General features: G+C 51.5%; 1 protein-coding gene across 1 annotated transcript in view; it reads left to right on the forward strand.

The window, feature by feature from the left end:
- eef1g (eukaryotic translation elongation factor 1 gamma) overlaps window positions 1-17,637 on the forward strand; it is a 28,478-nt gene that overhangs the window by 6,084 nt on the left and 4,757 nt on the right. Inside the window, exons 4-5 of the mRNA XM_078428196.1 lie at window positions 4,376-4,505; window positions 7,586-7,787. Coding sequence (XP_078284322.1) covers window positions 4,376-4,505; window positions 7,586-7,787 — 332 coding nt within the window. The remainder of the gene's footprint in view (window positions 1-4,375; window positions 4,506-7,585; window positions 7,788-17,637) is intronic.

Genomic DNA, 17,637 nt, shown 5'->3' on the forward strand with positions numbered 1-17,637 from the left:
ATTCGACCCTTCGAGCCTGTACGCACCGCCATTCACTGTGATCATGGCTGATCATTCTCACCAATCAGTACCCCGTTCCTGCCTTCTCCCCATACCCCCTGACTCCGCTATCCTTACGAGCTCTATCTAGCTCTCTCTTGAATGCATTCAGAGAATTGGCCTCCACTGCCTTCTGAGGCAGAGGATTCCACAGATTCACAACTCTGACTGGAAAAGTTTTTCTTCATCTCCGTTCTAAATGGCCTACCCCTTATTCTTAAACTGTGTGTGGCCCCTGGTTCAGGACTCCCCCAACATTGGGAACATGTTTCCTGCCTCTAACGTGTCCAACCCCTTAATAATCTTATACGTTTCGATAAGATCCCCTCTCATCCTTCTAAATTCCAGTGTATACAAGCCCAGTCGCTCCAGTCTTTCAACGTACGACAGTCCCGCCATTCCGGGAATTAACCTAGTAAACCTACGCTGCACGCCCTCAATAGCAAGAATATCCTTCCTCAAATTAGGAGACCAAAACTGCACACAGTACTCCAGGTGCGGTCTCACCAGGGCCCTGTACAACTGCAGAAGGACCTCTTTGCTCCTATACTCAACTCCCCTTGTTATGAAGGCCAACATTCCATTGGCTTTCTTCACTGCCTGCTGTACCTGCATGCTTCCTTTTAGTGAGTGGCTGATGCACTAGGACACCCAGATCTCGTTGTACGTCCCCTTTTTCTAACTTGAAATCGAAGGTAGACACAAAATGCTGGAGTAACTCAGCGGGTCAGGCAGCGTCTTTGGAGAGAAGGAATGGGTGACGCTTCGGGTCAAGGCCCTTCTTCAGATGGACACTAGGGTTCCGCTAGAGGTCGCTAGGGGTTCTGCGAGAAATCTCCCCGGCGCGCCCTGGAAGTCTCTCCGAAAATGTGGCCCCTAGGCTGGGCAAGGCAGCCAATCTCAGCCTCACCGGGACTTCCACGGCCGATCGGTGGGTTGAATTTGCAACCTGCGGCCGGGGCCTCTGGAACTTCAGCCCAGCTGGAGCCGGCACGTGTATCCCCATCGCCGAGTGACTTCCTTGGCCGGCTGGATAAACCAGCAAAGCTCTGGAACCAAGAATGCCAGAAAATCAATGGTGGAACTGTAATGAGTAAATATTAAATTGAAGTGCAAGATTATATAACTAAATTAATCAAGACTGGGTTAAAATATAAAGCACTACAGAAAAGCCAGTTACCACCTTTTTGGGCTGATTATCAATTAATGTGCGAATTTACTTCAAAATGTTATTGTGTGCAGTGTCATATTCACCTTATTTTGTAATGTACATTTTGACCCCCATTGCAAGAGCTTGGATCTTTTCTTCTTTTTATTTTTGGACCTCACTCACATGCCTGTCTCCAGGGATGCTGCCTGACCCGCTGAGTTACTCCAGCACTTTGTGTCGATCTTCTTGTCTGTGTGCATACTTGGCTAATAACATTTATTCAATTCAATTCAGACTTCACCTAGGCAGTGCACGCATTTCTGGTGCTGACAAAGTTTCAAGAGTACTTCGTATAGACTTATCTTCTTATAGACAATAGGTGCAGGAGTAGGCCATTCGACCCTTCGAGCCTGTACGCACCGCCATTCACTGTGATCATGGCTGATCATTCTCACCAATCAGTACCCCGTTCCTGCCTTCTCCCCATACCCCCTGACTCCGCTATCCTTACGAGCTCTATCTAGCTCTCTCTTGAATGCATTCAGAGAATTGGCCTCCACTGCCTTCTGAGGCAGAGGATTCCACAGATTCACAACTCTGACTGGAAAAGTTTTTCTTCATCTCCGTTCTAAATGGCCTACCCCTTATTCTTAAACTGTGTGTGGCCCCTGGTTCAGGACTCCCCCAACATTGGGAACATGTTTCCTGCCTCTAACGTGTCCAACCCCTTAATAATCTTATACGTTTCGATAAGATCCCCTCTCATCCTTCTAAATTCCAGTGTATACAAGCCCAGTCGCTCCAGTCTTTCAACGTACGACAGTCCCGCCATTCTGGCCCAACAACTTCGTCCGAGACCGCAAGAAATTTGCAGAGAATTGCGGACGCAGCCCGGACCATCACACAAACCAAAGGTAGACACTAAAATGCTGGAGTATCTCAGCAGGACAGGCAGCGTCTCAGGAGAACTTCTTCAAAGTTGACCTACTTTGAGGAGATTTCGCAGTGGAGCAGCAAAATGTGTAGGAAAAAAAAACCTGCAGACGCTGGTTCAAATCGTGGGTAGAAACAAAATGCTGGAGTAACTCAGCGGGTCAGGCAGCATCTCCACCTGTCCGGCTGAGTTACTCCAGCAGTTTGTGTCTACCTTCGATTTAAACCAGCATCAGGGCGGCACGGTGGTGCAGCGGTAGAGTTGCTGCCTTACAGCGAATGCAGCGCCGGAGACTCAGGTTCGATCCTGACTACGGCCGCTGTCTGTACGGAGTTTGTACGTTCTCCCCGTGACCTGCGTGGGTTTTCTCCGAGATCTTCGGTTTCCTCCCACACTCCAAAGACGTATGTAGATTAATTGACTGGGTAAATGTAAAAATTGTCCCTAGTGTGTGTAGGATAGTGTTAGTGTGCGGGGATCGCTGGGCGGCGCGGACCCGGTGGGCCGAAGGGCCCGTTTCCACGCTGTATCTCAAAATCTAAATCTGCGTTTTTTTAAATATCCAACACATTTTTTTCCCATCATACAAACCAACGTCCCTTCCATTTACACCTCACGCTGCCTCGGCAAGGCCAGCAGCATTATCAAGGACGGGTTGAAACCCCCTCTTCTCCCCTCCCTGCGCCTCCTCCATCGGGTAAGAGGTACAGAAGTGCACACCTCCAGATTCAGGGAGTTTCGTCCCAGCTGTCATCAGGCAACCGAACCATCCTAACACAACCAGAGAACAGTCCTGAACTCCTATCTACCTCATTGGTGACCCTCGGACTATCTTTGTTTGGACTTTACCTTGCACTAAAACATTATTCCCTTATCGTGTATGTGTAATGTAATTGAAGGTATTTATTTCACAAAATACTGGAGTAACTCAGCGGGTCAGGCAGCATCTCAGGAGAGAAGGAATGGGTGACGTTTCGGGTCGAGACCCTTCTTCAGACTCGACCGGAAACGTCACCCATTCCTTCTCTCCTGAGATGCTGCCTGACCCGCTGAGCTACTCCACCATTTTGTGAAATAAGTACCTTCGATTTGTACCAGCATCTGCAGTTATTTTCTTATACACTGTAAATGGCTCGATTGTAATCGTGTATTGTCTTTCTGCTGACTGGTTATCTCGCGACGCAGTCTCTGTACCTCGGTACATGTGACAATAAACTGAAGGGATTAAAAGTACCATTAGCAAATTTGCAGACGATACAAAGCTGGGTGGCAGTGTGAACTGTGAGGAAGATGCTATGAGGTTGCAGGGTGACTTGGACAGGTTGTGTGAGTGGGCGGATGCATGGCAGATGCAGTTTAATGTGGATAAGTGTGAGGTTATCTACCTTGGGGGTAAGAATAGGAAGGCAGAGTATTATCTGAATGGTGTCAAGTTAGGAAAAGGGGATGTACAACGAGATCTGGGTGTCCTAGTGCATCAGTCACTGAAAGGAAGCATGCTGGTACAGCAGGCAGTGAAGAAAGCCAATGGCATGTTGGCCTTCATAACAAGAGGAGTTGAGTATAGGAGCAAAGAGGTCCTTCTGCAGTTGTACAGGGCCCTAGTGAGACTGCACCTGGAGTACTGTGTGCAGTTTTGGTCTCCAAATTTGAGGATGGATATTCTTGCTATTGAGGGCGTGCAGCGTAGGTTTACTAGGTTAATTCCCGGAATGGCGGGACTGTCATATGTTGAAAGACGGGAGCGACTAGGCTTGTATACACTGGAATTTAGAAGGGTGAGAGGGGATCTTATCGAAACGTATAAGATTATTAAGGGGTTGGACACGTTAGAGGCAGGAAACATGTTCCCAATGTTGGGGGAGTCCAGAACCAGGGGCCACAGTTTAAGAATAAGGGGTATGCCATTTAGAACGGAGATACGGAAAAACTTTTTCAGTCAGAGAGTTGTGAATCTGTGGAATTCTCTGCCTCAGAAGGCAGTGGATGCCAATTCTCAGGATGCATTCAAGAGAGAGCTAGATAGAGCTCTTAAGGATAGCGGAGTCAGGGGGTATGGGGAGAAGGCAGGAACGGGGTACTGATTGAGAATGATCAGCCATGATCACATTGAATGGCGGTGCTGGCTCGAAGGGCCGAATGGCCTCCTCCTGCACCTATTGTCTATAATGGGTCAGGCACCGGACTTAGTATTGTTCTGCCCGTGTCCACCACCACCCCCAGCTGACCGTGGCCTCTCTGTCTATCCGCAGGTCCTGGAGCCTGCATTCCGCCAGTCCTTCACCAACACCAACCGCTGGTTCGTGACCTGCATTAACCAGCCCCAGTTCAAAGCCGTCCTGGGCCAAGTGAACCTGTGCGACAAGATGGCGCAGTTTGATGGTGAGTGGGCAACTGGTTCATTGAGGGTGGGTGGCACGGTGGCGTAGCGGGGTAGACGTACTGCCTTCCAGCGCCAGAGACCTGGGTCCGATCCTGACTACGTCCCCATGACCCGCATGGGTTTTCTCCGAGATCTTCCGTTCCCTCCCACACGCCAAAGCCGTACAGGTTTGTAGGTTAATTGGCTTTGTTAAAATTGTCCCTTGTGCGCGTGGGGTAGTGTTAATGTGCGGGGATCGCTGGGCCGATACAGCTGTATCTCGAAATTAAATTAAACTTTAAAAAAATTTAATGTAGCGGGGAAATTAGGTCATTCGGCCCATCAAGTCTACTCCACCATTCAATCATGGCTGATCTATCTCTCCCTCCCAACCCTATTCTCCTGCCTTCTCCCTGTCAATTTTGACATTCTTACTTATAGATAGAAAATAGGTGCAGGATGCCCTTTGAGCCAGCATCTCAATGATGATCATGGCTGACCATCCACAATCAGTAACCCGTGCCTGCCTTCTCCCCATATCCCTTGATTCCGCTAGCCCCTAGAGCTCTATCTAACTCTCTTTTAAATTCATCCAGTGAATTGGCTTCCACTGCCCTCTGTGGCAGAGAATTCCACAAATTCACAACTCTGGGTGAAAACGTTTTTTTTCTCACCACAGTTTTAAATGGCCTCCCCTTTATTCTGAGACTGTAGCCCCTGGTTCTGGACTCCCCCAACATTGGGAACATTTTTGCTGCAGGTCTTGAACCGAGCAATGTCCACCATAAAAATATCCACTGACTTGGCCTCCACGGCCTGTTTGTGGCAATGAATTCCATAGATTCACCACCCTCTGAATAATGAAAATCCTCCCCATCTCCTTTCTAAAAAGACGTCCTTTAATTCTGAGGCTGTGACCTCTGGTCCTAGACTCTCCCACTAGTGGAAACATCCTCTCTGAGAAACAAAAGATCACCTTACAAAATCCATGATAACTCTCCTCGATCACATCGGCTTCTTTGTTTCACACCACTAACACAGCGCTTAATGGTTCCCTTCCTGACGATGCCTGTTTTGCTAACGGATCGGTAGTTTACCTTTTTTTTTCTCTCTTTAAAATAAATGAAGAAAGTTAGGAAACATAGAAATGTAGAAAATAGGTGCAGGAGGAGGCCGTTTGGTCCTTCGAGCCAGCACCGCCATTCATCGTGATCATGGCTGATCATCCACAATCAGTATCCCGTGCCTGCCTTCTCCCCATATACCTTGATTCCGCTAGCCCCTGGAGCTCTATCTAACTCTCTTTTAAATCCATCCAGTGAATTGGCCTCCACTGCCCTCTGTGGCAGAGAATTCCACAAATGACTTTCTGACTGAAGAAATTCCTCCTTTCTAAAGATACGTCCTTTTATTCTGAGGCTGTGCCCTCTGGTCCTAGACTTCCACTATCCTCTCCGCACCCACTCTATCCTGGGCTTGCACTATTCTGGCAGATCTGGTGCACTGTGGGACGGATGAGTCGTAGAGTGATCCAAATGGCCCACCCCTTATTCTCAAAGTTTCCTCCCACACTCCAAGGACATGCAGGTTTGTAGGTTAATTGGCTTGGGTTTGTATACTTGGTATAATTGTAAATTGTCCATAGTGTGTGTAGGATAGCGTTAATGTGCGGTGCGGACTTGATGGGCCGAAGGGCCTGTTTCTGCGCTGTATCTCTAAACTAATCTAAGCTAAACTAAACGTGGATAAGACTGGTTTGGAGGGATATGTGCCGAATGCTGGCAGGTGGGACTAGTACGGGGAGAGGTTGAGCGGGCTGGGACTCTATTCCATGGAGCGCAGGAGGATGAGGGGCAATCTTGTAGAGGTGGACAAAATCATGAGAGGAATAGATCGGGTAGACGCACAGAGTCTCTTGCCCAGCGTAGGGGAATCAAGGACCTGAGGACATAGGTTCAAGGTGAAGGGCAAAAGATTTAATGGGAATCCGAGGGGTAACTTTTTCACACAGAGGGTGGTGGGTGTATGGAACGAGCTGTCGGAGGAGGTAGTTGCGGCTGGGACTATCCTAATGATTAAGAAACAGTCAGACGGGCACACGGATAGGACGGGTTTGGAGGGATATGGGCCAGGTGGGACTAGTGTAGGTGGGACATTGTTGGCCGGTGCGGGCAAGATGGGCCGAAGGGCCTGTTTCCGCGCTGTATCCCCAAAGTAGACGCTTGAGTGCGGGGCTTCCGCCCGTCCCGAGCGTGGGGCATGGGGCAGGGGTTGCTGCCGGCTGAGAGGTGGGTTATCCATTTTGGCTGCAAGAACAGGAAAGCAGAGTATTACCTGAATGGTGGCCAATTAGGAAAAGGGGAGATGCAACGTGACCTGGGTGTCATGGTGCACCAGTCATTGAAAGCAAGCGTGCAGGTGCAGCAGGCAGTGAAGAAAGCGAATGGTATGTTAGCATTCATAGCAAGAGGATTTGAGTATAGGAGCAGGGAGGTTTTGTACAGGGCCTTGGTGAGACCGCACCTGGAGTATTGTGTACAGTGTGATCTGAGGAAAGACATTCTAGCCTTAGAGGGAGTACAGAGAAGGTTCACCAGATTGATCCCTGGGATGGCAGGACTTTCATATGAAAAAAGACTGGATAGACTAGGCTTATACTCGCTGGAATTTAGAAGACTGAGGGGGGATCTTATAGAAACATATAAAATTCTTAAGGGGTTGGAGAGGCTAGATGCGGGAAGATTGTTCCCGATGTTGGGGAAGTCCACAACAAGGGGTCACAGCTTAAGGATAAGGGGGAAGTCTTTTAGGACCGAGATGAGAAAACATTTCTTCACACAGAGAGTGGTGAGTCTGTGGAATTCTCTGTCACAGAAGGTAGTTGAGGCCAGTTCATTGGCTATATTTAAGAGGGAGTTAGATGTGGCCCTTGTGGCTAAAGGGATCAGGGGGTATGGAGAGAAGGCAGGTACAGGATACTGAGTTGGATGATCAGCCATGATCATATTGAATGGCGGTGCGTACAGGCTCGAAGGGCCGAATGGCCTACTCCTGCACCTATTTTCTATGTTTCTATGTTAACTCCTTGTCTCCGGGGCAGCCAAGAAGTTTGCCGAGATGCAGCCCAAGAAGGAGAAGGCGCCCAAGGAATCCAAAGAGCCCAAGCCCCAGGAGAGGAAGAAGAAGGAGGAGAAGAAGCCGGCAACGGCAGGGGCAGATCCCGAGGAGGACCAGGATGCCACCGACGAGGTCCTCGCCTCCGAGCCCAAATCCAAGGACCCCTTCGCTCACCTGTCTAAGAGGTTCGGAGCCGACCCCTCCCTTCGCGAGCGTTCGAGCGGTAAAGCGTTGGGGAAAATGGCGGGAAGGAACTGCAGGCGCTGGTTTCAACGGAAGGCAGGCACAAAATGCTGGAGGAACTCAGCGGGCCGGGCGGCACCTCGGGAGAGAAGGAATGGCTGACGTTTCGGGGGGATCTTTTAGAAACTTACAAAATTCTTAAGGGGTGCAGGAAGATTTGTTCCCGATGTTGGGGAAGTCCAGAACAAGGGTTCACAGTTTAAGGATAAGGGGGAAGTCTTTTAGGACCGAGATGAGAAAGTTTGTTTTCACACAGAGAGTGGTGAATCTGTGGAATTCTCTGCCACAGAAGGTAGTTGAGGCCAGTTCATTGGCTATATTTAAGAGGGAGTTAGATGTGGCCCTTGTGGCTAAAGGGATCAGGGGGTATGGAGAGAAGGCAGGTACGGGATACTGAGTTGGATGATCAGCCATGATCATATTGAATGGCGGTGCGTACAGGCTCGAAGGGCTGAATGGCCTACTCCTGCACCTATTTTCTATGTTTCTATGAAACGTCAGCCGTTCCTTCTCTCCCGAGATGCTGCCTGGCCCGCTGAGTTACTCCAGCATTTTGTGTCAACAATGGTGGGAGCTGCCCGCGGGAGGTTGTCCGAGTGGTACAGACGGCTTACGTTAGGCCTGCCTTCGTCCGTCGCTGCATTGAGTACAAGATTCAGCGGGTCACATTGCAGCTTTACAGTTGCTGTAGAACTGGTCTGGAGAACGGCATCTCATATTACACCTGGGCAGCTCACAGCCCAGTGGTATGAATATTGATTTCTCTCCCTTCAGGTAGCCCCGGCATTCCCTCCCCCTCCCCCTCTCTCTCTCTCTCTCTCTCTATCCCTCCCCCACCCAAGTCGCACTAGCTTCTCGTTTTCACTCTACAAAAACGGCTCACAATGTCCAGTTTCTCTAATCATCGTTACTCTTTTCACACGTCCTTCATTCATTGTTTTTTGTCTCTCCATATCACCATCAATATATCTCTCGTTTCCCTTATCCTCAACCAGTCTGAAGAAGGGTCTCGACCCGAAACGTCACCCGTTCCTTCTCTCCAGAGATGCTGCCTGTCCCGCTGAGTTACCCCGGCATTTTTGTGTCTCAGCAGCTTTCCGGGACTTTGGTCAGACGGCACTTGGAATATCGGGTGCAGTTCTGGTCTTCTCCCACCCCCCCCCCCCAAGTTACAGGAAGGATGTGGAGAATTTGGAGGGGATGTCAGCTGTAAGAGGAGATTGGACAAATTTATCTTTATTTTCTCTGGTGTGTTGGAGGCTGAGAGGAGACTTGATAGAAATACAATGGTGTTTCTGCTGATTTTTCCAGCACCTCCTTCAATCCGGCCAAAATTACAAGAACGTAAAATCATGAGAGGAACAGATCGGATAGACGCACAGAGTCTTGCCCAGAGTAGGGGAATCGAGGACCAGAGGACATAGACAATAGACAATAGGTGCAGCAGGAGGCCATTCGGCCCTTCGAGACAGCACCACCATTCAATGTGATCATGGCTGATCATTCTCGATCAGTACCCCGTTCCTGCGTTCTCCCATACCCCCTGACTCCGCTATCCTTAAGAGCTCTATCTAGCTCTCTCTTGAATGCATTCAGAGAATTAGCCTCCACTGCCTTCTGAGGCAGTGAATTCCACAGATTCACAACTCTCTGACTGAAAAAGTTTTTCCTCATCTCCGTTCTAAATGGCCTATCCCTTATTCTTGAACTGTGGCCCCTGGTTCTGGACTCCCCCAACATTGGGAACATGTTTCCTGCCTCTAACGTGTCCAACCCCTTAATAATCTTATATGTTTCGATAAGATCCCCTCTCATCCTTCTAAATTCCAGTGTATACAAGCCCAGTCGCTCCAGTCTTTCAACATACGACAGTCCCACCATTCCGGGAATTAACCTAGTAAACCTACGCTGCACGCCCTCAATAGCAAGAATATCCTTCCTCAAATTTGGAGACCAAAACTGGGACATAGGTTTAAAATGAAAGGGAAAAGGTTTAATAGGAATCTGAGGGGTGACTTGTTCACACAGAGGGCAGTGGGTGCATGGAACGAATTGCCAGAAGAGGATGTTGGGATAGTCCCAGCCTCAACTACCTCCTCTGGCAGCCTGTGTTTATATTCTATACAACAACAAAAAACAAAAAGCTGGAGGAACTCGGGAGGGTTGGAGAAAGTTTAAGGGGGAATTCCAGAACTGTGTTCTTTCGAAGGCCGAGCCTCCGGTAGTTTGGATGTGTTTTCAGTCGGAAAGAACGCAAAGATCTTGTGGAACCGGGTTATCAGGAGAAGACTAGAGACTGCAGATGCTGGCACCAAGCACCAAGTGCTGCAGGAACTCAGCGGGTCAAGTTAGACAATAGACAATAGGTGCAGGAGGAGGCCATTCGGCCCTTCGAGCCATTCAATGTGATCATGGCTGGTCATTCTCAATCAGTACCCCGTTGCTGCCTTCTCCCCGTACCCCCTGACTCCGGTATCCTTAAGAGCTCTATCCAGCTCTCTCTTTAGTTGGGCAGAAGGGGCTATTTCCATGCTGTATGACTCTGCGTTTCAGTTTGATTTCAGTTGTGGTTTATTGTCGCGTGTACTGAGGTACAGTGAAAAGCTTTTGTTACATGTTAACCAGTCAGCGGAAAGACAAAACGTGATTACAATCGAGCAATTCACAGTGTACAGATACATGATTTTTAGATTTAGAGATACAGCGCAGAAACAGGCCCTTCGGCCCACCGGGTCCGCGCCGCCCAGCGATCCCCGCACACTAACACTATCCCACGCCCACTAGGGGCAGTTTTTAAAAAAACATTTGCCCAGCCAATTAACCTACATACCTGTACGTCTTTGGAGTGTGGGAGGAAACCGAAGATCTCGGAGAAAACCCACGCGGGTCACGGGGAAAACGTACAAACTCCGTACAGTACAGCGCCCGTAGTCAGGATCGAACCTGAGTCTCCGGCGCTGCATTCGCTGTAAGGCGGCAACTCTACCGCTGCGCCACCGTGCCGCCCGATATGGGGAATAACGTTTAGTGCAAGGTAAAGTCCGATCAAGGATAGTCCAGAGGGTCCCTGATGAGGTAGATAGTTGTTCAGGACTGCTCTCTAGTTGGTGAGAGGATGGTTCAGTTGCCCGATAACAGCTGGGAAGAAACGGTCCCTGAATCTGGAGTTGTGCATTTTGACACTTCTATACCTTTTGCCAGAGGGGAGAAGAAGGAGTGAGACTGGGGTGCGACTCGTCCTTATTATGATGCTGCTGGCCGTGCCGAGGCAGCGTGAGGTATAAATGGAGTCAATGGAGACCAAAACTGCACGCAATACTCCAGGTGTGGCCCTGTACAACTGCAGTAGGACCTCCTTGCTCCTAAATTCATTCCTCTCGCAATGAAGGCCAACGTGGGCATTGGCTTTCTTCACTGCCTGCTGTACCTGCATGCTTACTTTGGTGATTGGAGTGGGTTGAGGGGAAGACCAACGTTACTTTCCAAGTGGGGTGGGGTGGCGCAGCGGGTAGAGCTGCTGCCTTCCAGCGCCGTAGACCTGGGTTCGATCCTGACTGCGTGTGATGTCTACGGAGTTTGTACGTTCTCCCCGTGACCTGTGTGGGTTTCATCTGAGTGTTCCAGTTTCTTCCCACACTCCAAAGACGTGCAGGTTTTGTAGGCTAATTGGCTTTGTTAAATATTGCAAATGGTCCCTGGTGTGTAGGGTGGTGTTAGTAGTGTACGGGGTAGTCGCTGGTTGGCGCGGACATGGTGGGCCGAAGGGCCTGCTTCCGCACTGTCTCTCAAGCCTAGAGTGTGGCGCGGCAGTAGAGCTGCCGTCTGTACGGAGTTTGTTCGTCCCCCTTGTGACCCGCGTGGGTTTTCTCCGGTTGCCTCCCGCGCTCCGAAGCCATCCAAAGGGCAGCGGGTAGAGTCACTGCCTTGCAGCGCCAGAGACCCGGGTTCGATCCCGACTACGGGCGCTGTCTGTGCGGAGTTTGTACGTGACCTGCGTGGGTTTTCCCCAGGTGCTCCGGTTTCCTCCCGCACTCCAACTCCAAAGACGCGCAGGTTTGTAGGTTATTTTGGCTTTGGTTTTTTTTTAAAGTTAATTGTCCCTAGTGTTAGTGTGCGGGGATCGCTGGTCGGCACGGACCCGGTGGGCCGAAGGGCCTGTTTCCGCGCCGTATCTCTAAACTAAACTAAACAAAACATGCAAGTTTGTAGGTTATTTGTCTTCTGTAAAAAATTGTAAACTACGTAGGATGGTGCGTGCTGGGTGGACGCTGGTCGGCGCGGTCCGAAGGGCCTGTTTGCATGCTGTTTTTGACTAAAGTTAAGTGTAAAGTTGGGTAGGTGGTGGGTGGGGGGGGGTAGGGAGGCAGCTGCAGATCCCAGTCTTGCCACCAGATGGAGTTGGACTCCCTTTGAGCAGACGTCCACGCACACAGTCTCAATCTGCGCCAAGGGGCCTCTCCTCTCCTCCTCCCCCCCCCGACCCACAACCTCTGCAACGCAGGCTGACAATTCACCGCAGGGCTAGGGGCTCCATGCAGCAATAATGCAGTGCAGTGTGCCCGGCTCAATGTCGTGGGATGTCGTAATGTGGTGGTGCAGCGGGTAACAGCGCGTGTTCGATCCCGGCCACGGCTGCTCGAATGCGCGGAGTTCGCACGCTCTCCCTGTGACCCGCGTGGGGCTTCTCCTGTTTCCGCGCTCTGGAGACGTGCGGGTTTTAGCAGGCGGGGAGAACGCCGGGCGGCGCGGGCCTCGGTGGGCCCAAACGTCCGCTCTCTGAAGTGAACGGGCAAAGTTTCAAGGAGATGTGCTGGGCAGTTTTTTTTTACACACACACGCACACGCACAGGGAGTGGTGGAGGCCTGGACTGGGGCTGTGGCGTTAGCTGGGGATGACGCAGATATCTGTCAGCGGGCGGCCCTGCTCCCAGTTCACGGTTCACATGCCCCAAACACACGGCTTATTTGGTCGTCGAGCTGACAGACACTGCACCAGGTCCCCTCCCCATGCACCTCTCTTCCCTCTCCTCCCCACGCTCTCTCTCTCTCTCTCCCACCCCCCGCTCTCTGACACCCCCCCTGCTCCCACCCCACCCCTGCTCTCCCCCCACACTCTCCTCCCCCCCCCCACTCTGTCCCTCCCCTCTCCTCAGGCTCTCTCTCACCCCTCCCCCCCGCTGTCTCCCACTCCCCGCTACCTTCCGCTCTCTCTCCTTCCCCGCCCCACTTTTTTTCCCTCGCATCCCCAGGCTCTTCTTCCCCTTGCCCGCCCTTTCTCCCTCCTGCTCTCCCCCATCCCGCCCCCACGCTCTCCCTCTCCCTCCCCTGCTCTCTCCCACCCTGCCCCCCTCCCCCCACGTTCTCCCTCCCCTGATCTATCCCACCCTGCCCCCCCCCCCCGCACATTCTCCCTCCTGCTCTCCCCCATCCCGCCCCCATGCTCTCCCTCTCCTCCCTGCTCTCTCCCAACCCCCACACTCTCCCACCCTTCCCCCCCACATTCTCCCTCCTGCTCTCCCCCATCCCGCCCCCATGCTCTCCCTCTCCTCCCTGCTCTCTCCCAACCCCCACACTCTCCCACCCTTCCCCCCCACATTCTCCCTCCTGCTCTCCCCCATCCCGCCCCCATGCCCTCCCTCTCCTCCCTGCTCTCTCCCACCCCCCACGCTCTCTCTCCCACGCTGCCTCCCCACATTCTCCCCTGCTGTCTGCCACGCTCTCCCTCTCCCTCCCCTGCTCTCTCCTACCCTGCTCTCTCCTACCCTGCCCCCCCCCCGCATTCTCCCTCCTGCTCTCTCCCACCCCACGCTCCCCCTGCTCTCCCCCCCCCACATTCTCCCTCCTGCTCTCTACCACGCTCTCCCTCCCCTCCCCTGCTCTCTCCCACCCCACACTCCCCCCCTCCCCCTGCACATTCCACAGTCAGCTGGAGATCCCGCAGCACACGATGTCCGTGGGTCGGTGCCAGAGGCCGTCTGGATCTGGTTAGGCTGCAGCAGTCCGATTCCTTCCCGAAAGGTCGGCTCCCCCCGGGGCTCCAGACAGATCTCAGACCCTCGCTGCTCTGTAGCCTCTGGTATCCCCCCACCTCCGCTGCCAACTCGTCCCCCACACCCACATGGTGGTCCCGCCTCGTTCTTCTAAACTCCAGCGAGTGCAGGCCCGGTGCCGACAAACGCTCATCATAGGTTAACCCACTCATTCCTGGGATCGTTCTTGTAAACCTCTGCCAGCTCATTCCATACACCCCACCGCCCTTTGTGTGAAATAGTTACCCCTCAGATTCCTAGTAAATCTTTCCTCCCCCCCCCCCCCCCCCCCCCCCACTGTCACCTTAAACTTAAGTCCTCTGGTTTTCATTTCCCCGACTCTGTGTATTTACCTGATCCATTCCAGGTTAATTCCCGGAATGGCGGGACTGTCGTATGTTGAAAGACTGGAGCGACTAGGCTTGTATACACTGGAATTTAGAAGGATGTGAGGGGATCTTATCGAAACGTATAAGATTATTAAGGGGTTGGACACGTTAGAGGCCGGAAACATGTTCCCAATGTTGGGGGAGTCCAGAACAAGGGGCCACAGTTTAAGAATAAGGGGGTCGGCCATTTAGAACGGAGATGAGGAAAAACCTTTTTCAGTCAGAATTGTAAATCTGTGGAATTCTCTGCCTCAGAAGGCAGTGGAGGCCAATTCTCTGAATGCATTCAAGAGAGAGCTAGATAGAGCTCTTAAGGATAGCGGAGTCAGGGGGTATGGGAGAAGGCAGGAACGGAGTACTGATTGAGAATGAATAGCCATGATCACATTGAATGGCGGTTCTGGCTCGAAGGGCCGAATGGCCTACTCCTGCACCTATTGTCTATTCCCCTCATGATTGGTTTAGTTTGGAGATACAGCGCGGGAACAGGCCCTTCGGCCCACAGAGATGGCACCGCCCAGCGATCCCCGCACGCTAACACTATCCTACACACACTAGGGACAATTTACAATGACACCAAGCTAATGAACGTCTCTGGAGTGTGGGAGGAAACTGAAGATCTGGGAGAAAACCCACCCAGGTCACAGGGAGAACGTACAAACTCCGTACAGACAGCGCCCGTGGTCAGGATCGAACCCGGGTCTTTGGCGCTGTAAAGCAGCAACTCTACCGCTGAGCTACGGTGCTGCCCTCGTGATTTTGTACACCTCTAAGATCACCCCCCCCATGGAATATAGAAACCCGCCTAACCTCCCCATGTAGCTGACCTCTGGATTGGAGAAGTCCCATGATTTATGGCCTTCCATGGGAAGAACATTTTTCCTCCCCTCTCTCGACAGGTGCCACACAGTCTTAAGAATAAAGGGGAGGCCATTTAAAACTGAGGTGAGAAGAAACTTTTTCAACCAGAGAGTTGTGAATTTGTGGAATTCTCTGCCACAGAGGGCAGTGGCGGCCAATTCACTGGGTGGATTTAAAAGAGAGTTAGATAGAGCTCTAGGGGCTAGCAGAATCAAGGGATATGGGGAGAAGGCAGGCACGGGTTACTGATTGTGGATGGCGGTGCGTACAGGCTCGAAGGGCCAAATGGCCTCCTCCTGCACCTATTTTCTATGTTTCTAATGGGGTGACTCCTCTTTTCCCCCATCCCCTCCCTAATTGCGAAGAGCCTGCCTAACAATAGACAATAGGTGCAGGAAGAGGCCATTCGGCCTTTCGAGCCTGTACGCACCGCCATTCAATGTAATCATGGCTGATCATTCTCAATCTACCCCGTTCCTGCCTTCTCCCCATACCCCCTGACTCCGCTATCCTTAAGAGCTCTATCTAACTCTCTCTTGAATGAATTCAGAGAATTGGCCTCCACTGCCTTCTGAGGCAGAGAATTCCACAGATTCACAACTCTCCGACTGAAAAAGTTTTTCCTCATCTCCGTTCTAAATGGCCTACCCCTTATTCTTAAACTGTGGCCCCTTGTTCTGGACTCCCCCAACATTGGGAACATGTTTCCTGCCTCTTAACGTGTCCAGCCCCTTAATAATCTTATACGTTTCGATAAGATCCCCTCTCATCCTTCTAAATTCCAGTGTATACTCCAGTCTTTCAACGTACGACAGTCCCGCCATTCCGGGAATTAACCTGGTGAACCTACGCTGCACGCCCTCAATAGCAAGAATATCCTTCCTCAAATTTGGAGACCAAAACTGCACACAGTACTCCAGGTGCGGTCTCACTAGGGCCCTGTACAACTGCAGAAGGACCTCTTTGCTCCTATACTCAACTCCTCTTGTTATGAAGGCCAACATGCCATTCCATAACATTTCCTGCTTTGTGCTAATCGGCAATCAGATCCGTTTAATCCTCTCATTTGCTCGTTGATGCCATTTTAGAGATTCTCATTTCACTTTTTAGGCACTAAAAGAACTGTTCCTTAATGTATTTCAGCGCAGTAACTTGGTGTCGTTTGATTAATATAACTGAGAACAGATAGACTTTTAGTCAGAGCTTCAAATCCAGCAGCTGTGAGTAATCTGATTTTAAATAAGTTTTAAAGGAAAATAACTAAAGAAATATTTGCAAGTTATTCTTTGAAAATTCTATATTTTAAGTGAAGCGAAAGAGATCGGGGCAGTTATAGGTGCCAGTTGAAGCCCCGCAGAAAGGTGGTGTTTGATTGCACAGGGGGGGGAGAAGACAGGCCATTCGGCCCACCGAGCCCATGCTGGCCATCCATCACCTGTTCACTGTGTTATCCCACCTTCTCATCCACTCCCTGCACACAAGGGACAGTTTACAGGGGGCCATTTAACCTCACCCAGGCATCTTGGTGATGTGGGAGGAAGCCCACGAGGTTGTAGTTAGTTTAATTTATTAGTATTATTGTTGCGTGTATTGAGTTACGGTGAAAAGCTTTTTTTTCTTGCAGGCGGTAGAGGTGGTGCCTTGGAGCGTCAGAGACCCGGGTTCGGTCCTGACCTCGGGTACTGTCCGTATGGAGTTTGTACGTTCTCCCCGCGACCGCAAGGGTTTTCTCCGGGTGCTCTGTCCCCCCCACACACACAGTACAAAAGCCGTGTGGGTTTGTAGGTTAATCAGCTTCTGTAAATTGTCCCTAGTGTTAGTGCTAGGCTAGTGCTAGTGTAAGGGGTGATCGCTGGTCAGCACGGACGAGGTGGGCCGAAGGGCCTCTTTCCACGCTGTTATCTCCAAACTAAACGTAACACCCAGGGGGAATCGGGGAGAACGTGCAGACTCCACACACACAGCACCCGAGGTCTGGTTCTCTGGCACTGTCAGGCAGCTGCTCAACCTGCTGACGGTTATCATAGTGACCATTTGTGACCACTCTGGGCCTGGGCTTTCCCCCAGGACGGGGTGAGCTAGCTCGGACTATGGCCTGGCCCTTTGCTTTGGTGTCTGATCTGTGGGGAGGTAGGGCCACCAGGTGGGGACTCCTGCCCTGCGTCTCCCTCTCGGCCAGAGGTGCCCTATTGCTGTCTCCGATGCAAGGTCGTCCACCACTTTGAGTTCAAGTGTGTATCAGTGAGGGACTGGTGGGACCATTTCATCGCGCGATGCCCAGCGGCCAGGGTGGGTGATGTCATTGAGTCACGAGCCCGGTATGGGTGATGTCATCGGATTATGCGCCCCAGGGTGGGTGATGCCATCGAGTCACGAGCCCCGGGGTGGGTGATATCATCGGATTATGTGCCCCGGGGTGGGTGATGTCATCGGATTATGTGCCCCAAGGTGGGTGATGTCATCGTGTTGTGTGACCCCAGTGCGTGCGATGTCGTCGGGTCATGTGCCCCAAG

The sequence above is a fragment of the Rhinoraja longicauda genome, chromosome 34 (genome assembly GCF_053455715.1).
Source record: "Rhinoraja longicauda isolate Sanriku21f chromosome 34, sRhiLon1.1, whole genome shotgun sequence".
In the NCBI taxonomy this organism is placed as follows: Eukaryota; Metazoa; Chordata; class Chondrichthyes; order Rajiformes; family Arhynchobatidae; genus Rhinoraja; species Rhinoraja longicauda.